Below are 22,164 nucleotides of genomic sequence, written 5' to 3'. Positions count from 1 at the left end.
AATAATCAAGCAGCAGTATAGTGAGAGCAGAGTGAGTGGGATCATTTCAAGTCTTGTCTCTGACCCAAACTTGCTGCATGATTGGGCCAATCATACCTTTCAAATTCTATGAGGCAAAGCAGTTGCCCAGCTGCTTTGGCAGAGGAGGGAATGCCTTCCAAATTTGGGGAAAACAGCCTAGATAAAAAATATGGAGTTAGGAAGTACAACCTCCTCTTTAGAGAGCAGGTGGCAGATTTTATTGCTGAACATAGAGAGGGTGAGGAAAAGAATAACATGAGATGTGGTGTAATTTACCTCAGAGAGGCCCCACATTCTGAAGAGCTACTAAAAAACTGGAAGTTTGGGGTCCTGCTCCACCACTGAATGATTTTGGGGGAAAACAGATACCTTTCTGGACTTTCCTTCCTTCAGTCCAAAGCAGGGAGAGTAATTTCTGTCCTGCCTCCCAAGAGCATCTGTCAGGAACATCTCTGATGTCATGGTGCTTTGAACTTTTCTTGGGAAGATGCTCAATTAACCTTAGGAACAAGGTGATGAGCAAGATGAAACAGACTTGTCCTGACCTATTTTCCTGGTTTCACCTTCTCAGGTTTTGTGAGAGTGGCTCCTGACATTCAGTGAACTGCTCCAGACATGTTTTACCCCAAAGGGAGAACTAAATGTTTCTGGTACAGTCTGAAAAAATCCCCCTGGCTGCTGTAGAAGCAGGTTAGTCTAAGTATGGGGTATTTCATGGGGCATAAGCTAGAACTCTTTGACCCCCTGGTCCATTGCCCTCTGATATATGGTGTGATTGGTCACATTGGATCACTTGTTGCTGATTCAGAAGTGGTGATCAAAGAACTGAGAGCTGCAAGAGATCTTCAAGATCACCATCCTCTTCACTTTGCATATTGGGAAACTGAGTAAAAGGGGAGTAAAAATAATAAGTAGCATAGCCAAGATCCAAACTCAGCTCTTCAGACTGTGGCAAAGTGTATGGACTCTGGAGCCAGAGGCACTTCATACCTGTGGGAATTCTGGCAAATCACTTGGCTTTTCTAGGGTTGGGGTTTCTAATGTCTGGACTGAAAAGTCAGCCTCTGAGGTCCTTTCCAGCAAGGATCCAAATTTAGGGCTCCGGATCTAAAGTTTTCCCGTGTCTAATGAATAATTTTATAAACTAAATGAGATTGGTGGTGGATATGGAGGAAGTTAACCAGCATCTGGGAAAAAGTTGTCTTTCTGTGTTTTAGAAACTATTGTTAATATTCCTATTCCTGGTGTGTGCCTGGGGTAGAGGCATCTCATCCTGGATGAGATTTAGAGCCTTGGAATCTGGGACTGGTTCATGTAGTATAGGCTATATCATTAGGCTGCTATTGTGGGAGAAAGGAGGGATTCTTTCTGGAATGGTCCTCTTAGAGAAATCTTCTGATGGCTGAGATCTCAAAATTGTCAAGAATAGAATCTTATCTCTGTCTAAAGCTTAAAGGGATTCTCAGATCATCAAGTTCTCACAAAATCAAAGTATCAGAACTGGGAAATACCTTACAATAGGATATCAAAGCTGAGTTGAGAACTTTGAAGATAGAATGTTAGCTCTAAAAGCATAGAATATTGAACATGAGAACTAGGAAAGTTCTTAGAACACAGAATGTCAGAGCTGGGAGGGCCCTTAGAACCCAGGATGTCAGAGCTGGGAGGGCCCTTAGAACCCAGAATGTCACAGCTGGGAGGGGCCTTAAATGACCATTTAATCCAATCCCCCCATTTAACAGAAGACAAGTCAAACATGGAGAAGCTCCAAGGTACTTCCTAGGTCCTGCTTTGTGTGAATGATAAATCCCCTTTACTGGCTCCATTATCTGGATTTGCACTGCCTATTTCTATTGGCCTGGAACTGATGATCATGTTTTACATAATTATAACTTCAAATAGTGTTGATTTTGAATACGTGGACCTACTTCCAAGGGCCTCATTTTTCATGGGTGCCATACTGCCTCTCTTGGTCTCTATTGCAGTGATTCTTGAGGGCTGTGCTGAGGCATTCTAGGGTATTCTTTGCTTTGGCTTGCTATGTAGTCTTAAATAATTAAAAGGGAACCTCAGGGGTCAGTTAGTTGATCCTATTCATTTTACAGAAGGCAAAACTGAGGCCTAGAAAGGTTTAATATCTTGCCTGAGGTCATATAGTAAATTAGTGACTGAGTAAGGACTTAAGCTTTGCTGGGTGAATTTCTTACACCTACACCTAAAACCTGTGCCTTTCCACTAGGGTCAGAGATCAAAGGCTAAAAGGTGGGATGGGTGGGCTGGAAGGGGCTAGGCAGGAGGACGAGAATGAGGGAGTCACACAGCCTGCCAAGAACAGCACAGGACCACTGCGAGCCTAAAAATCCAAAACAATTGTTTGACTTCAAATCCAGCCATGTGTGTGATCATGGCAGGTCACTTAAGTTGTCTCTCCTCCCTCCTCAAAAAAGCACATTGGCCCCAAGATGCCAATAATCTGATAATGGTTTATTCACATAAGTTTTACAGAGACAAACCTCAAACACCTATTTTAAAAAATATGTCCTTAGATTCATCTGATAATTAAATATATACATTGACTCAATAATGAACGAAGGGAAAGGGAACAAGCATTTATTAAGCACCTACTATATACCAGGTACCATCCTAAATTCTTTTTCAATTATTATCTCATACTTGGGAAATGAAACTGTCCACAGGACTGTCGATATTGCCCTTGCCATTGGGGGAGAGTTTAAGAAGTACCTTGAGGTGGTATTGAATACTCGCCTCCCAAGCCCAAGTGGACAAGTCGGACTACGACATGGCGGATTATCTGAATGAGCTAAGGGAAGGGTGCTTGGAAGCCCACACCGGAATCATCCAGGGATTAACGGGAGACCAGGAAAATGTGCACCTGGATGTAATGCCGGTGCAGCCCCGAGTAGAATTTATCCTTTCCTTCATTGATCCCATTGCTGGGGATGATCACACAGATGTAGTAGTAGCTTGTGTTGCTGGACTGATAGGAGACTTATGTACAGCTTTTGGGAAGGATGTACTGAAATCAGTAGAGGCTAGACCCCTGATCCATGAACTGTTAACTGAAGGACCAAGATCCAAGACCAACAAAACAAAAACCTTTGCTACCCGGGCAACAAAAGAACCGAGGAAATTGAAGAATCAAGCTTGATCTGGTACCATTGGAGATTTCCAGCGGGGGTCTCGGGTGTCATCCCAATCTTTGGAAAAACCCGAAAGTGAGGAGTGTGCACGGATGCTGAATGTTTGGGAATGAGAGGATGAGTGAGCGAGGCTTGAAAACACACTCATTGAAAATCTTGCCACGGCGGCAGCAGCAGCCCTTAGTGAGCTTAGCACTGATTCTGTAGAAAACCGTAACGTCGGCCGTCTTGGAAAAAAGAAGTGATGGGATTTATGGGCTTTAAAAAGAGAGCCAGAAAGAGCCATCTCTTCCCAAGAGAGTCTAGAAGTAGCTTTTCCGTCTTTCGTCCAGTGCTGAGCGGAATGACTAGTGTGGGAGAACAGGGACTGGGTTCAGCTGTGGTGCTTTGTTGCCTGGCCTTTGCTACTGATGGGAGATATGGAGCCCGGGTCTCGAGCCCACCTTCGGTGCACCTTTGCCACACGCTACTGTACGCGTGCGGGCTAAAAGGAGGGTGAGGGATTTTTTCAATCTAAGAGTGAGTGTGTGTGAATGAGGCGATATCCACATTCTCAACTTCAAATCATTGCAGTTTTTTTTCCCAGAAAAAAAAGGGGGGGGGTGTGTGTTAGACGTTACATTTCATAAAACTAACCGAAGTTCTGTGTACTGATGCAGCACAAGAGATGTAAAAAGGGGGAAAAAAAAAAGAGGAAAGTCGCTCTTTAGGGTCTTTATTTTTAATTTTTAGGGAAAAGCACTGACATGTTCAGTTTCCATCCCAAGTGCCGCTTTTCATGATCTCTAGGCGCCTTTCCTAATATGGTTCAACTGTGAATGTGGAAGGGAGGAAGTGGGGGGAGGGAAGGGGAAAAGACAACTCTGGTTTAGAGGATATGGGAAAAAATGAGATTGTCAAAAACAGACTTTAAAGACAACCCATAACCCAAACCAAAATTTAAATGCTCGGAATTGGCAGCACAAAGGGAAAGCTCTCTCCTGACTTGTACTGTGACAGTCTGAACGCCCCAAAAAATTGTGCCAAAGAATAAAAAAAAATAAAAATATAAACATAAGAAAAAAACCCATAACAAACTTCAGGTAACTATTTTGGATTGCAAAATGAGGATAAATTTAATGTTCAAACAAAATCTGATAAAAATAACCATTTGGAAAAAAAATTATCTCATTATCAACCCTGTGAGGTAGGTATTATTATGCTTCCCATTTTACAGATGAAGAAATTGAGGCAAACAGAGGTCAAGTGGCTTGCCTTGTCACATAACTAGTAAATATTTGAGATAATCCTCCTAACTTTAGGCTCAGTACAGTAAAAGGCCCTAGAGATTATTTATCTAATGAGTCTAATCTCACTTTCCTCCCTCCCTTCAAACCCCCAGCAATTTTTACAGATGAAGCAATCAGAGAAGGAAGTGACCTGCCAAAGCTCCAACGGTGAGTTTGTGGCAGAGCAGGACCTCAAGCCCAGCTGCTGGGGCCAGGGGCTAATACCTTTTCCTCCCTACAAGTCTTTTTTTTCTTCTGCTTTCTTTTCTTCCAAGGCATTGCCAATGGTGAGCATCCAAAGTGAAAGTCCAAAGCACAAGTGCTCTGACTAAAGAGCTGGAAAAGATAATTGGAAATACATCCACACACACACACACGGAGAATATATTTTATATAAATATGTTTCCATATATAAAATTATGTACATAATATATAATTTTTAAGGACATCACAGTGAAAAAAAATTTTTTTTAACACATACCACATCCTCAGCATTCTGAGAAAATTGATTTGTTCTTTTTTTTTTTTTTTTTTTGAGTGAGGCACATTTTTAGTTCTCCCCCAAGATGCTCTGGAGGAGAACCCACAGCACCCACTGGCCTAGCACAGTGCTGAGCCCCCACGGGACCTTAGTCTACAAATATCAACTGATAACATAAAGGATGGTAATCATCAAGGCACATGGAACTTCAACTTTATAGATTTGGTCCAGGTATAGTACAATCAACTGTGTGCAGGTCTGAAGTCACCATTCTGTTTCTCTAAATCTTGAGTTTTCCTAGAAGACTTGGTTGTGTTCTGGCTGGAAATCATAGAAGCACAGAGCACAGGATGTTAGAGCTGGGAGGGCCCTTAGAACAGAGAATGTCAGAGCTGGAAGAGACCTTAAAAAACAGGTTAGAACTGGGAAGGTCCTTAAAATAGAGGATGTTAAAACTGGAAAAAACCTTTTTGATTCCTCTGGTTCAAGTCTCTCATTTTAACAGGAATAAAGAGTTATCTTGAGAACAGGTAGGAGACTCATCTAGCCCCAGTAACTGCCTTTCATTTATTCCCAAGAGGAATCAATGGTTAAATGTCAAAAATCTTATTTTCCCCATTCCCCATGTTCCCCAGAGACCCAAAACATCAAAGACCTAAAAGACACTGTTAAGTTGGCTGAGAATTTTCCAACACATCCTTACCCTTCATGAGCTGCTCTGACTTGGAGATGATAAGAAAAAAAAAAGTTCATCAAACATTCTGGAGAGCCCCATTATCCAACATGTCCAGCAAACCCATTGTACTGAGGGCATATTTGGACATCTAAAGTTTTGGGAGGAGGGGGGGGGGGGTTTGGGTGGTTTTTTTTTTTTTTTTTTTTGAGGAGGATATTTGCTAAAAAAAAATGGCTACAAAGGTCTTTTCTTGAATAAATATAGACACATAAGATAATTTTGACCATCTATCTACTCAGAGAAATCAATCAACTCACAAAAAAGGCATCAACCAAAAGGCTTGTGCAACAGAGGGGTCTAAGGACCTTCGTCTGACCATGGCCTTCACCCAAGATGAAACATTAAACATAAACTTTCCAGATAAACCATCTTTGGAAAGGGGCGAGGTTGGCAGTAAGTACCGTTGTTTTTATGGTTTTTCTTATCTTTATGACAAAGCTTAAATGGGGATCCAAATACCAGGAAACACATGAATTAGTTCTTCTCTTGATGGGACTCACAGAACTATAGATTCATAGAATGTCAGAACTCTAAGGACCCTCAGAGTGTAGACCTCCAGAGCTCTTAGGATAGAATGTCTAAGAGTGAGCTGGGAAGGACCTTAGAACATAGAACATAAGAGATGGGAAGGGTCTTAGAACACGGAACATTAGACTAGAAGTCTTAAAACACAGATTGTTATCATTGGAAAGGACCTTAGAATAAGGACTATCAGAACAAAGTTTGTCAGAATTGGTGGAAGTCCAACCCTTTCATTTTATAAATATAGAATGAAAAACTCACCCAGTTATCATTGTTCCAGTTCAAGGTTAAAAAATAAATATAGGGTCCTCTTCCCATCGTCCCTTGGTTCCCATTTCTATCAAGGAGATCAGGGACTGGTGGACAGCTGGTGTGGGAAGGACCTTAGCACATAGAATGTGAAATCTGGGAAGGGTTTTAGAACATGGAACATTAGACTAGAAGTGTTAAAACACAGATGGTTATCATTGGAAGGGACCCTTCATTTTATAATGAATCATCATTTTATAGATATGGAGTGAGAAACCCATCTAGTTATCATTGTTCCAGTTCAAGGTAAAAAAAATAAATACAGCAATACCCCTGGGGTCCTCTTCCCATCATCCATTGGTTCCCATCTCCATCGAGAAGGTCGGGGACTGGCAGTCAGCCGGTGTGGGTAAACAAAAGCTGTTGGGTCCAAACACACACCCACGGAACCAGACACCCTTCCAGTGTTTGGATCCAATAAGGCAGAGGAGCATTTGCTTCCGGCGGGAGGCAAACGGGGACTCCATTGTCTCGGAGGAGACCTCCACTGCTTCTTATTCCTTGGGAAACACAGAAGTCTCTGGCTGGAAGGAGCCTTGGGAGCCGTCAGGCAATGGAAGCCACATGGCTGTGTTTCTGCTGCCCCGGGAGGAGGGGTTTGGCAGGGCTACAGCAGTCGCCGCCGCCCGGGAGGCAGCAGAACACTGAGGAGAGCAATAGCGCCGTACACATGAAGGAGACCAGGAGCCAGCCGAAAATGCTGGGGTAGACGAAAGGGAGGATGAGGAAGATGAGAAGCCCCAGCAGCAGCAGGTGGACGGCCAGCCTCCGGGCCGCCACCCGGTTGATACTCTCAGAGTCCTCGCCAGCCTCGCCCCCCACGCCGGGCACCTCTCCTGCCGCGGGCCGGGCCAGGTATCGGGGAGAGAGCTGGACTTCCGGGCCGAGCCTCGTCAGCCTCTCCAAGATCTCCACCTGGTCCCGGAGGTTGCAGATCAGCCCACCCGGCACGGAGGTAGCCGCGCGGCACAGGGGGCAGACGACGCTCCACGAGTCCTCGCGGACGGTCAGGAGGAGCTTCAGGCACACGGCGCAGAAGGTGTGCTGGCAGGTCAGCACTTTGGGCGGCCGCTCACAGCGGTAGCGGTGACAGCAGATCAGACACTCCAGGTCTCCCTCAGCGGAGGGGGGGGATCTCGGCTCCTGCGGGTCTCCAACAGCGGAGTGGGGGGATCTCGGCTCCTGCGGGTCTCCAACAGCGGAGTGGGGGAATCCCTGCTCCTTCGGATCTCCAACAACGGAGTGGGGGGATCTCGGCTCCTGCGGATCTCCAACAGCGGAGTGTAGGGATTTCATCTCCTCCACTTCCACCGGGTACGCGCCCAGGACTTTAGCTTGGGACGTCGCCGTCTGCTCCGGGGCTTGGGCACAGACTTCTGGGGATGCCGCCGGGTCCCGGAAGCCGGTCCCTGCTCCCTCCAAAAGTCTGCCTTGGAGCTCCTCCATTCCCGATACGGCGCCGACTGCAGCTACTTGGCTTCGTAGCCCTTGGATAAAGTTGGGCAGGGCTTTTTATCGGCTGCTTTTTCCTTATCACGTGTCTGAGTCTTTTGCTTCCAACCTTGCGGTGCGGTTACTGCTACCAGCTTACGGTCGTACGTTGTTGTTGTTGTTTTAATTCATCATTAATCAGTAACCCAGAACTGGGAGACTTTGTCATGCTCGACGGGGCCCAGGTCTCCATCATATCTGTATGCAGGGGATTACTCGGGTGGGGGGAATTGGGGGGGGGGAGTTCTCCTTCCTGGGAGAATTAATCCTTAGCTGGAGGCTTTGGGGACTGAGGGCGTCAGAGGGCATCCGTGACAGGGGACCAGGAGCTCTCCGAATTCATTGTTGCTCCAGTTTTCACCAGCAGAGTGGGGGACTGGTTCCCTTTATGAGTCCCTCACGAGTAAAACGAGAGGATTAAGCTAAATGCTCTCTAAAGTCCCTTTTAGTACCACACCTCTGATCCTCTCAGGACCTTCTGAAGAGGAGAATAATAGTAAATATTATTTACAGAGCATTTTTAATGTTTGCAAGCTTCTTTACGGATTATTTCATTTGAACCTCACGACTCTGAGACATATTACAGATGTTATGATCATTTTTCAAGTGAGGAAACTGAGGCTGAGAGATAGCTGAAGGAGGAGACAACTAGATGGCCTAATGGGTAGACCGCTCAAACTCTCCGAGTTCAAATCCTGCCTCAGACACTTACTAGCTGTGTGACCCTGGTCAAGTCACTTAAGCCTCTTTCCTCAGTTTCCTCATCTGTAAAATGAGCTGGAGAAGGAAATGGCAGACCATTCCAGTAAATCCCAAACAGGATCACAAAGAAGGTCATATAACTGAAACTACTAAACAAAATTTGAATGGGGGGATTTGAAGCCAGGGCTTCCTGATAGTAGTGACTCCTATTTCCCACGGCTGTTGTAAGGAGGAAATGATATACTGTTTGTAAAATATTGTGTAAAGCATGTTTAACCTATACTGGATTACTTGCTGTCTAGGGGAGAGGGTAGGGGAAAGGAAGGAAAAAAAAATTGGAACACAAGATTTTGCAAGAATGAATGTTGAAAACTATCATTGCAAGTATTTTGAAAATAAAAAGCTATTCTTTTTAAAAATATTGTGCAAAATTTCAAGTACTATATAAATAATGGCTATTTCCCCAAAAGATGATATTTTATTTTTTCCAACTTCATATAAAGACAGTTTCTAACATTTATTTTAAAATATTTTATTTTTTCAAATACATACAAAAATAGTTTTCAACATTCAACTTTGCAAAACCTTATGTACCAAGATTTTCTCACTCTCCCTCCCCAAGACAGCAAACAATCTGATATAGGTTAAACATATATATTGGTTGAGGCAATTGGGGTTAAGTGACTTGCCCAGGGTCACACAGCTAGGAAGTGTTAAGTGTTTGAGGTCACATTTGAACTCAGGTCCTCCTGACTTCAGGGCTGGTGCTCTATCCACTGCGCCCCCTAGCTGCCCCAACATATTTATTTTTTATATGAAATTTTGAGTTCCAATTTTTCTCCCTTCCCCTCCTCCCCGCCCCCCCCCCCCTTAAGATAGGAAGCAATTTTTTTTTTTTTTTTTTGCTGAGGCAATTGGGGTCAAGTGACTTGCCCAGGATCACACAGCTAGATTCTTTACGGATTATTTCATTTGAACTTAGGTTCCTCCTGACTTCAGGGCTGCCCAATTCTCCTTCCTTTCTAAGTTCCCTATTTCTGTGAAAGTTACATTCTAGATTCCTTACTCTTCCCTTCCCCTCCCCCACCATTACATTTATTGGTAAGTCATGTCAATATTTTTATTATTTTTTAAAAAAATTTTGGTCAATATTATTTTTATAGCATTTTTTATGGTGACCTTCTTTCCTCTGACACTTACCACCCTGGTGGCAAGCAGGCCCTCATTACCTCATACCAGGACCACTGCATTACCTGCTGGGCTCTGCCTGCTCAAGTCTCTCCCTACTCCAATCTATCCTCTCCTTAGTGGATATCCTTTGACTTAGTGGTCAAAATGATCTTCTTAAAGCATAAGTTGATCCTTTTTTCAATAAGCTCCAAGTGGCTCCCTGTAATCTCCAGGATCAGGTAGAAAATCTTCTGCTTGGAATTAAGAAACCTTCATAACAGCCCCGCTGTCTCCTACCTTTCCAGGTATTCTTGGATTCATGGCAAGGGCCTCGAAGCTGGTTCCTGAACAGAACATTCTAGCTCTCTGCTCCAGCTTTTCCCCCCATTCCTGGAACACCCCTGACTTTCCTTCCAGTCCCACCTAAAATCACACCTTCCATAGGAAACCTTTTCTAATCCCTTTAATTCTGATATCTCTCCTCTATTGATTCCTTCTAATTTATTTTGAATAGAGCTTGTTTGAGTGGTTTGCATGCTGTCTTCCTCATTAAACTGTGAACTCCCTGAGAATAGGGAGTATTTTTTTTTAAACCTTTGCATATTCAGCATGTCGCACCTGGTAAATGCTTAATAATTAAGCACATATAATTATATGCTTAATATAATAAGTACTTATATATATAAGTTCACTTATACATGAGTATGCAATTATATACCTATAAATAAGTATATGTGTGTATATATACATATTTATATATGTGTGTGTGATATATGTGAGTAGATATAAGTAGGCCCTTATAGATTGACTAACCCCTGGAAATATTCCAGAGAACTCCAGAGAACTCAAGTACCAGGAGTTCTCAGAATTCATTGTTACTCCAGTTTTGACCAGCAGAGCCGGATGGGGAGAAATGGTTCCCTTTCTGAGTCCCTCAGGTATAAAATGAGAGGATTAGGCTAAATGACCTCTAAAGTCCCTTTTTGTTGTCTTAGAAAGAATAGTTAGAAGGAGCTCCTTGGTGAGGGTTTTATATCTATGTGGCAAAGACACTTTCTAATTAACACCTCCTTTCTTTAGGCAGATAAGACTCTGCAAGGGCACCCCAACTCTAGAGGAGGTGGACAAGCCTATCAGAATTAAAATGAAAAAAGTTAAAAATTGACAACCCAATGTCTCAATAGGGAGCAGTCAGCTTCCTTGATAAATACCTGCTGAGCCATCCCAGAGATAGGACCCAGTGAGCCTCAGGGTATAGGGGAAAAGGATTAGGACCCAGAGCAAAGGACCTGAATCTGCCGCTGCGCTGCTTACCGGCTGTGTGATGTGGGGCTAGTTCCCTTCACTTTTCTGAGCCTCAGTTTTCCCACCTGCAACACGAGGACACTTCCTACCTCTTTGTGACATGTTTAGGTCTTTTCCCCATGACTCAGGGGTGGACCTGATGGGAAGGAAGGGCCAAAGAGAAAAGATCCAGATTCATCGATGCACTGAAAGCCATCCTACTTCAGAGGGCTTCCATGAAGAGAATTCTGGGTGAACCTTAAAGTGATATAAACCTGACTCTAGCTATACCTGGAACCTCATAGTTGAATGATCACTTTCCCATCATGTAATGTGTTCAGGTGTGGTCTGCAGCACATGGATGGAGAGGAAAGCTCATCTTCCTGAGTTCAAATCCTTAGTAGCTCTGCTTAGTGCAAGTCACACCGTCCCCCTCCCTTTCTCCTCCCCCCCCCCCCCGTCCCGTTTGCCTCAGTTTCCTCATCTGTCCAATGAACTGGAGAAGGAAATGGACATTTACTCCGGTACCTCTGCCAAGAAAATCTTGAAAGGGGTAACAAGTAAAAAATGACTGAAGAAAGATTTTGTGAGCTAGCCTGGGAATTGAATCAGGTTAGCCCAAATTTTTCTTTGGGAAAATATGTCCTAAATTCCAAAGAGGTGATTTAAAAGACCAACACTAACCTACCTGCCTGGTAAATGTATAACTTCTGCTCTTGATCCCTGAATCAAAGTTTCTGAGCCCCTGGCCTGTGATAATTTGCTCAAGATTAGCTGAAGCCAAAAAGTGATGTACTTAGTGCATGTTTTCCCTATTGAAAGCCCAGTGCTCTCTGAACTCTGTTCTTTCTTTCTGGTATGAAGTCAGATAGTTTAGAAAGGACACTTAGGCAAAATGTTTGTGGCAGCCCTGTTTGTAGTGGCTAGAAACTGGAAAATGAAAGGATGCCCATCAATTGGAGAATGGCTGGGTAAATTGTGGTATATGAATGTTATGGAATATTATTGTTCTGTAAGAAATGACCAGCAGGATGAATACAGAGAGGCTGGCGAGACTTACATGAACTGATGCTAAGTGAAATGAGCAGAACCAGGAGATCATTATACACTTCAACAATGATACTGTTTGAGGATATATTCTGATGGAAGTGGATCTCTTCGATAAAGAGAGCTAATTCAGTTTCAATTGATCAAGGATGAACAGAAGCAGCTACACCCAAAGAAAGAACACTGGGAAATGAATATAAACTGCTTGCATTTTTGTTTTTCTTCCTGGGTTATTTCTACCTTCTGAATCCAATTCTCCCTGTGCAACAAGAGAACTGTTCGGTTCTGCAAACATATATTGTATCTAGGATATACTGTAACCTATTTAACATATATAGGACTGCTTGTCATCTGGGGAGAGGGTGGAGGGAGGGAGGGGAAAAATCGGAACAGAAGTGAGTGCAAGGGGTAATGTTGTAAAAAATTATCCTGGCATGGGTTCTGTCAATAAAAGGTTATTATAAAATTAAAAAAAAAAAAAAGAAAGGGCACTTAGGGAGCACCATCGTGGATAGATCACCAGGTTTGGAATCAAAAAGACTCAGATTCATGAGTTCAAATCTGACCTCAGACAGTTACTAATTGTGTGATCCTGGGCAAGTCACTTAACCCCATTTGCTTTGCAATAAAATATAAATACATATTATATATATCATTAGAAAACATCTCACTAGATCTCTGCTTTATATATTAGAAAGTGAAGAACTGGAAACGAGGTCGTCTTTGGCCCAAGGCTGCTAAATTTTGCAGAATAAGGACCTGCACCCAAGTCTTCTGACTATTATTTAGTCTAGAAGTCTTTCCACGATGAGACACGAGGGATTCATTCAACAGGTAGCTAGGTGACACAGTGGATAAACAGAACTTCGAGTCAGGAAAACTTGAGTTCAAGTCCAGTTTTAGACACAGTGACATTGGGATTGCCATTTGATAGGAAAGTCAATTGAATTCTTTGTGCCTCAGTTCCTTCAAATGTAATAGGGGGATAATAATAGCACCTACTTCCCAAGTTTGTTGTGAGACTCAAACCAGATGAAAATTGTAAAACACTTAGCAGTTATGTGCCTGGCACATACTAAGTACTATATAAATATTATTATTATTCAATAAATATTGCTTAAGAAGTATAGTAGAGAGAGTAAATTATCAAAGTGATTTTCCTAAAGAGCAAAGTTTATCATGTCATCCCCATCTCCCTCATTCAGTAAACTCCAGAAGCTTCCTATCACTTCCAGAATCAAATAGAAAATTCTCTATTTGGAATTTAAAGCTTTCATAACCCAATTTCCTCTTATTCTTCCAATTTTCATACACATTATATAATACAGAGGACATCAATTCTGGCAGTTACTATTATCTGGGTGATCTTAGGGAATTTGCTTCCTTTATGTAGTCCTAGTTTTCTTATCTGGAAAATGGGGGCAGGGAAAGAGAAGAAGTACAAAATCATCTTTGGGGTTTCATACAAAACTAATAAATTATAAGTCAAATCACCGAGCATTTTTATTGAAGTTTTTTATTTTCAAAACATATGCAAGGATAATTTTTCAACATTGACCCTTGGAAAACCTTGTGTTTCAGTTTTCCCCCTTTCCTCCACCCTCTCCCCTGGATGGCAAGTAATCCAATATGTGTTAAATGTGGTAAAAAAAAATATGCTAAATCCAATATAGGCATATATATTTATACAATTATCTTGTTGCACAAGAAAAATCAGGTCAAAAAGGGAAAAATGAGAAAGAAAATAAAAATTCAACAAAAAGAATGAAAATACCAAGTTGTGGTCCACACTCAGTTCCCACAGTCCTCTCTCTGGGTGTAGATGGCTCTCTTCATCACAAGATCATTGAAACTGGCCTGAATTCTCTCTTTGTTGAAGAGAGCCACATCCATCAGAATTGATCGTTGTATAGTTTTGTGGTTGCCATGTATAATGATCTCCTGGTTCTGCCCATTTCACTCAGCATCAGTTCATAAGTCTTTCCAGGCCTCTCTGAAATCATCCTGCAGATCATTTCTTCCAGAATAATAATATTACGTAACATTCATATACCACAATTTATTCAGCCATTCTCCAATTGATGGGCATCCACTCAGTTTCCAGTTTCTTGCCACTACAAAGAGGGCTGCCACAAACATTTTTACACATATGGGTTCCTTTCCCTCCTTTAAGACCTATTTGAGATATAAACTCAGCAGAAACATTGCTGGATCAAAAGGTATGCACATTAATAGCCCTGTGCTCATACTTCCAAATTGCTCTGCAGAATGGTTGATCAGATCACAATTCCACCAATAATGCATTGGTGTCCCAGTTTTCCCATGCCTTCCAACATTCGTCATTATCTTTTCCTGTCATTGTAGCCAATCTGAAAAGTGTGTAATGGTACCTCAGAGTTGTCTTAATTTGCATTTCTCTGACCAATAGTGATTTAGAAAACCTTTTCATATGACTAGAAATGCTTTCAATTTCTTCATCTGAAAATTGTTTTTTCATATCCTTTGACCATTTATCAATTGGAGAATGGTTTGAATTCTTATTAATTTGAATCAATTCTCTCTATATTTTAGAAGTGAGGCCTGTATCAGAACTTTGAATGTAAAAATGTTTTCCCAGTTTATTTTATCCTTTTAATCTTGGCTGCATTAGTTTTGTTTGTATAAAACCTTTTTAGCATAATATAATCAAAGGATTTATTTGTTTATTTTTTAAATAATAGCATTTTATTTTCAAAATACATGCAAAGGTAGTTTTCAGTACCTACCTTTGCAAAACCTTATGTTCCAAATTTTTTCCTCTCCCTTCCCTCCACATCCCTTTCCTATGCAGTAAATAATCCAATATAGGTTAAACATGTGCTATTCTTCTAAACATATTTCCACATTTATCAAAGCATTTATTAAAAAAATATTTTCCCTAGTTACTTGAAAAAAACCCAACTTTTTTTGGTTATAGATATAAAAATTGATTTTTTATATATTTCCTTATGAATCATTTTGAGAGAGAAAAATCAGAACAAATGGGAAAAACTACAAAAGAAAAAAAAACAGATGAAAAAAAAATACATTCTGTCTCCATAGTTTTCTTTCTGGATGCAGATGGCATTTTCTATCCAAAGTCTTGATGAAAGCCAAATAAAGGAAGAAGCAGAGATAGGGAGATATGGGGAACAGCAGTGAAATGACCCAATGACTTCAGTAATAATATCAGAGGACCAGATTCACTGTTTTGCAGGGAATGGAGAGCAGGAGGGATATTAAGAAAGGACATCACACATTGCACCCTTGGGTTCTGTGCTTGCCTCCCCATCCACCCTCCAAACCACTTGTCTAGGATAGTAAAGGTTAATTGGAAAAGAAATAGAAGAAAGGAGGGAGAAGGAGGGGAGGAAAAAAGAGAAAGAGCTTGTGATGGAAGAACAATGGCAGGTGATTGGAGGACAGGGGGCAGGTGGAAGAGATTGGTAATCAGGGAAGATAGAGCTATGTAAGATAACAGTCATGGAATGTGAGAGAATTGAGAATGGAGGCTGTAATCTGAATTTCCAATCAAGCCCGGGGCATTTTTTTTCAATACAATTTTTCTTTATGTTATAGTATAGCCACAAAAATTAGGGTAAATCTTCAGAGTGAAAACTTATGTTTCAGTTTGCTAGTTCACACACCGCTAATGTAACTTTGTAATTTGAGAGTATTTTCTTTTTTTTCTTTTGAAAAAAATTTCTTTACAACATTATCCCTTGCACTCACTTCTGTTCCGACTTTATCCCTTCCTCCCTCTATCCCCTCCCCCAGATAAACCTGGGGCATTTTTCAAGCCCTGCTGATGTGAAAGGAAACTTTTTTTTTTCTTGGTGGGGAGGCAGTTTTGCTCAGGATCACAGTTTTTTAATGTCTGAAGTCAAATTTGAATTCAGATCCTCCAGACTCCCAGTCAGGTGCTCTATCCTCTGCCCCACCCAAATGCCCCAAAAGAAAACTCATAATTGGAAGGAGGATTGTTGAAACTTCACTTCCCAGCCTAGCAAGAGGGCAGGAGTTTGTTCCAGATGTTCTGGCCAAGTTTGGAAGGACAAATCTTCTTGGCTGACTCCAGGAGAGACAGACAGACAAATAGACAGGGACACAGACAGACGAATACACAAAAAGATAGATAGATAGAGGGAAACAGAAAGACAGATACAGAGCCAAAGAGACAGACATAGAAACAGAGACAGAGAAAGATAGAAAGACAGACACAGAGACAAAGAAGCACATATACACACAGAGAAACAGAGGCAGAGTGAGAGACAGGCAGAAAAAAACAGAGAGATACAGAGAAACATTTTTGACTGAGATGGACAGAGACAGAGAGAGATGGAGACAAACACAGACAGAGACAGAGACAAGACAGACAGAGAGAGAAAGAGCAAGTAATGACCTTCATGTGGCACAACTGCTATAGCACTAAACTTCAAATCAGGAAGACCTGAGTTCCGATCCTACCTTAAAAATTAGGTATATTAGTTAGCTTTTGTCTGTCTTGCTTTTTTAATCTATAAAATGGAGATAATGATAGCTGGAAGCTCCCAGAGTTGTGAGGATAAAATGAGAAAATATTTGTAAAACACTTTGCAAATTTTAAAGTATTATGTAAATGCTATTATTAGATATTATTTAAGATTTTAGAGCTGCAGACATAAAGGAGAAAGATGCAAACCTGGATCTTTTAATTCTAAATCCAATTGCCTTTCCATTATATCTCCCCATATCTCTGAGTCCGTTTCCTTATTTATTGTATGTGAATAACAACACTTGACTCCACTGATGGTTGTGAAGAAAGCTTTTTGGAAATCTAAAAATGTTGGAGAAATGTGAATGATGACTTTGTTCCTCCCAGCCAATAGGAAGGCAGAGTGAAGTCAGTGAACATTGATCAGGAATTTACCAGAAAAGGAGATGACTCAATGATCTAAGATCTAAGATGAAAGCAAGTAATACATGGCAAAGTCTGGGCAACCAATGACTAGACAGAAAAGACTGAATCAGATCCCAGTGACAATGGCTGACTTGATAGTGTTTATTAGATTGCTAATGGCAAGAAGTGAAAGGAAATGTTTCTGGAAGAGAGAAAGAAGGAAAAAATACCTAGTGCTGAAAATTAGCTCCAGTCACATTGCTTTGCTCACAGTTCCTCTGGGAGGTGGGTAAGGAAAGGAATATTGGCTTATTGGAATATATGGATTGTTGCTGTGATTATTGTTGATCCTTCATTTTCCCAAAGACCCAATGACATCATGGGGCGGTGTCTTGACTCATGGGTGGATTGGATTTAAATGAGGGAGAGTGCACCAAGTCATCTGTCTCACTCTCTTCCAGAGTCATCAAAGTTCAGGACTGATCAAAAGTCAAGGACCATTAGGTGATGGTCCAGGATGTAGTGACATGGCATCTACCATGTCTGACCAAATTCTAAGTAACTGGTACCACAGTCCCCCCTTCAATGGCAACTAATTGTTCTGACCCAATCATTCCCTCAGGGGAATTCTTCACTTGCTTGGGGCAGATATCTCCCTCATTCCTGAAGATTTTGAGGGGTCAATTACCCTCTACCTGGTTTAGCCCATCCTCTGAAATGGATTTACTGGAGTGTGTCCACTGCCCCTGCTACTGCTGCTGGGAGCCAGTTCAAGAAGGTGGACCCCCAAAGGGGGAGGAGCATCCGTGTCTGGGTATTTGGGAGGACTTATACCTCGGCTGTGATGATTAAACCAAGGAAACTTCATGCAGTGTTGGGGCTCAAATACGCATCTGTTGATCTCAGGCCAACAATCTTTTCTACCCGATGGTACAATGTCACTAGAAGATGATATCCAATCATAGGGATGGTTTGTGTTGAATCATTCTCTGTTATCTATCCATCTGACAATTTCTCTTTCTGCCTTTCTTTCTATCTCCCTTTTTGTTTCTCTCTTTCTCCATCCATATTTCCTCTCTTTCTTTGTTTTTCCCTTCTTTTCTTTCTCTTTCCTCCCTCCCTCTCTCCCCCTTTCCTTTTTCTCTTCATCTTCTTCTAACTCTGGGTCTGTCTCTACCTATCTTCTGCTTCTTCCTTCCCTCTTTTCACTCTCTTTGTTTCTGTCTCCCTCCTGCCTCAATCCATTGCAGTCTCTTTTCCAAGCTCAATTTAGAAAAGCCTAACTCTCCATCCCTTCATCTTCTCTGGTTGTACTTCATACAATCCCCTGCGTCTTTCTTTTCTCCATTCTTACTTCCTTCCCTCTCTTCTTACAGGACAGCTTGTTCCAATGGCCACAAAGGCAGCTGAAGCAGGTGCTGTGGAGTACCAAGAGCTTGGTCAGACACAGAAGATGTAAGGTCATCCCCTGCATCCCAAGCCATCTTCAGTTCTCTGACTTTTGTCTTGCTACTGGACTTTGATGTCTCTGGAAGAGAGAGTGAGGTTGATGACTTTGTGCAGCTCTGAATCATTTAAATTTAATCCACTCATGAGTCAAGATACCACCCCATGATATTATTGGTCCTTTTGGAAAATAAAAGATGAATAACTCTAAAAGAAATGGATCAGGACAATTTTCTATCAAATTGGGGAGTTCTTTATTCTACCTGTTAAGATTATAGGGTGTCAGATAGGCAATAAACATTTATTAAGTCCCTACTATATGTCTTGCAATGGGCTTAAATTCTGGGAAACAAAGAAAGGGAAAAGACAATCCCCTGTTCTTAAAGTACTCAAAATTTGATGGTGGAAACAACATGCAAACAATCATGTGTAAACAAGATATAGACAGGATAAATTAGAGATAATGAAGACAAGACACTAACATTAATTTGACCAAATTGAAGAAGTTCCCCTAATTGAAATAAGGAGATTACATTGTTTTTTTTTTAAATTATATTTAATTCCTCCCAATTACATGCAAAGACAATTTTTAGCTTTGCTATTTTTTTTTTTTAAGTTTTAGGCTCTAAATTTGATTCTTCCTTTCTATCCCTCCCCTCTCCCTGAAACAGTAAGCTACCTAACATAGGTTATACACATGCAGTCATGGAGAACATTTTTATATGTCATTTTGTGCAAGAAAATTTAAACAAAAATAAAGTGAAAACTAGTAGATTTTAGTCTGTATTCAGATGATGTCAATTGTTTCTCTGGAGATGGATAGCATTTTTTAAATCATGATACCTATGGGATTGTTTTGGATTATTGTATTGCTGAGAATAGCTAAACCATTCACAGTTGTTCATCATACAATATTGCTGATACCATATACAATGTCCTCCTGGTTCTGTTCACTTCACTTTGCATCAGTTCATGTAAATCCTTCCAACTTTTCTTAAAATTCTTGTGCTCACCATTTCTAATGAACAATAGTATTTCTTTATGTTCATATACCATGACTTGTTCAGCCATTCCCTCATTGATGGGCATCCTCTCAAATTCCAATTTTTAGTCACTATAAAACATATTGCTATAAATATTTTTGTACAAATAAATTATTTTCTCTTTTGGGAGGATTCTCTTTGGAAACAGACTTGTAGTGATGTTGCTGAGTCAAAAGGTATGCATTTTTATAGCCCTTTGGGCATAGTTCCAAAATTACTTTCCAGAATGGTTGGATCAGATCACAACTCCATTAATAATGCATTAGTGTCCCAGTTTTCCCACATCCCCTCCAATATTTATCATTTTCCTTTCCTATTACATTAGCCAATCTGATGGATGTGAGATGGTATCTCAGAGTTGTTTTAATTTACACTTTTCTAATCAACAATGATTTCAATTATTTTTCAATGACTATACTTTTGATTTCTTTGTCTGAAAACTTTGGCCATTGTTTGAAGACAACTATGGGACACAAGAAACTCCTAGAGATTGTCTGATTGAAAATTAGTGACATTTCCTTGCAGCCTCTAAAAGAAAAAAATGTTCTTCTACTGTGACTCAGCTCTTGAGAACTCCTTATCATTCAGTCATGTCTGATTCTTTGTGACCCCATTTGGGCTTTTCTTGGCAGAAATATTGGAGTAGTTTACTGTTTCCTTTTCCAGTTCATTTTATAGATGAGAAAACTGAGGCAGACAGGATTAAGTGACTGATCCAGAATTCGGTATCAGAGGCCAGATTTTAACCTGGGATAGATGAGTCTTACTGACTTCAGACTCCTGCTCTATCTAAAGGTTGTCTCAGCCTTTTTCCTCTGCTCTTTGTTTTAAGATGAAACAAGGAAGGGGAAGAAAGAAAATACAAGAATTTCTTTCCTTCCCCCCTTCCCACTCCTCTAAAGGCAGAAAAGACAATTTATGGTAGAAGCACATGGCTATGGGACCATGGATTTGCCTTTGGCCTGAATGCGGAGCTCAATGATACTGTTTCCAAATCACAACTTCCAGCACAGAAAAAGGGAAATTTTAAATCCCTTGTGGAGTATTATCATAGATCTGCCCTTTCAAAAGGAAGATTTCCTGAGCAGCACCAACTTTTGAGAATTGTCTTGTGGGTAATTAATTCCAAATATGGGATGGAAAAAGCAATGAGTGAGCACTGAAGATCTGTGAGCTCCAAAGTATAATTTTATGGGCCAATTGAGACTTGGCAGATCCTCAGTTAATCAGTCCCTGGAATTCCTTGTGTTTTGAAAGGTACTTTTAAACAATGTTCCAAACCCTATACTCTCATCAACTGGACAACAGAGATTATTTTATTTATTCTGTCTTTGTATGTATCTAAACAATGCAGTGGAAAGAGAATTGGACATGGAGTCAGGAAGTCTCATCTTCTTAAGTTCAAAACTAGCACTTACTAGCTGTGTGTTCCTGAGCAAGTCACTTAACCCTTTTGCCTCAGTTTCAGTGAAATGATCTGGAGAAGAAAATGGCAAATCATTGCAATATCTTTGCCTAGAAAACTCCAAATGGGATCGTGAAGAGTCACCCACACAGCTGAAAAATAACCAAATAACAACAATGCCTGGAAGGTTATCAATACACTTAGTAAACACTTACTGCACATTTATTTATTAGGAGTACTTCTTCAGTTTGATTAGGAATTAACATGGCTCCATATCCTATAATTTTTTCAGATTGTTGGAGGGAAGATTAGGGACTAATCTTTTATGTTGTAAATCTGCTTTTTAAAATTTGTGCAGCATTTAATTTAAAATTTTAAAAAGAGGGTATCAGCTAAGACTTTTAAAGGGTCAACCAACTTTTCTTAGAGTATTTGCATTTTGAAAAAGGATTCTCAAGGGATGAATCTTAAATAGTGGAATTTCAGGCATAGCAGCAGGTTTTTGAGAACTTTTTGGAGTGGAGGACAGAGTTTTTCTGTTGCTTGACAAATCATTGACGTAGGATGTGTCATAGTGGAGATGGAGTCAGGAGATCTGACTGTGAGTTACAACTCTACCACTTATTAACTACGTGACTTCAGGTCATCATTTCTAATGAGGAACATCTATATTTGCTATTGAACCCTGCAAAAGCCCAGGACTTGGACCACAAATGGGAAAGGGTAACAATAATAATCAAAATGATAATCATAATAACAACGATAATAATAATTGATATTTTCATAGTATTTCAATGTTTACACAGACATTTCTTACAACAACCCTGTTAAGTATTCTTATCTTCATTTTACAGATTACTAAACTGAGGTTCAGAGATTTGTGGGTCACAACTAGTAAAGTCTCAGGATTCAAAACCAGATTTCCTGATTATGAATCAGAGGGAGAAAAGAATAATCCAAAAAATGTCACATAGCATAAATTGTATTTACTCTATTGACATACTATTGACGAGGCATGTTTCCAGGTGTGTCCAGGTTATTGTTTTAAAATTCACGTCACTCCACAGCTCTTTCAAGTGTTCTTCAGTCTTGTGTTCAGCTACCTTGGAGGACAACTCCCCACTCATTCTTTATGCCCCACTGCAGGACTTCGAAACCTCACGTCTGTCCTACTTGGGAAA

General features: G+C 40.8%; 1 protein-coding gene across 1 annotated transcript; it reads right to left on the bottom strand.

Annotated features, from left to right (window-relative positions):
• Positions 1 to 3,881: 3,881 nt before the first annotated feature.
• RNF186 (ring finger protein 186) lies at positions 3,882 to 19,613 on the bottom strand. Its single transcript, XM_051988385.1, has one exon. The coding sequence runs from the start codon at positions 7,942 to 7,944 to the stop codon at positions 7,045 to 7,047; it is 900 nt and encodes a 299-aa protein (XP_051844345.1). The 5' UTR covers positions 7,945 to 19,613; the 3' UTR covers positions 3,882 to 7,044.
• Between the last annotated feature and the right edge of the window lie 2,551 nt (positions 19,614 to 22,164).

The sequence above is a fragment of the Antechinus flavipes genome, chromosome 3, assembly GCF_016432865.1.
Source record: "Antechinus flavipes isolate AdamAnt ecotype Samford, QLD, Australia chromosome 3, AdamAnt_v2, whole genome shotgun sequence".
Lineage (NCBI taxonomy): Eukaryota > Metazoa > Chordata > Mammalia > Dasyuromorphia > Dasyuridae > Antechinus > Antechinus flavipes.
This window is presented reverse-complemented; position numbering and strand designations above follow the sequence as displayed.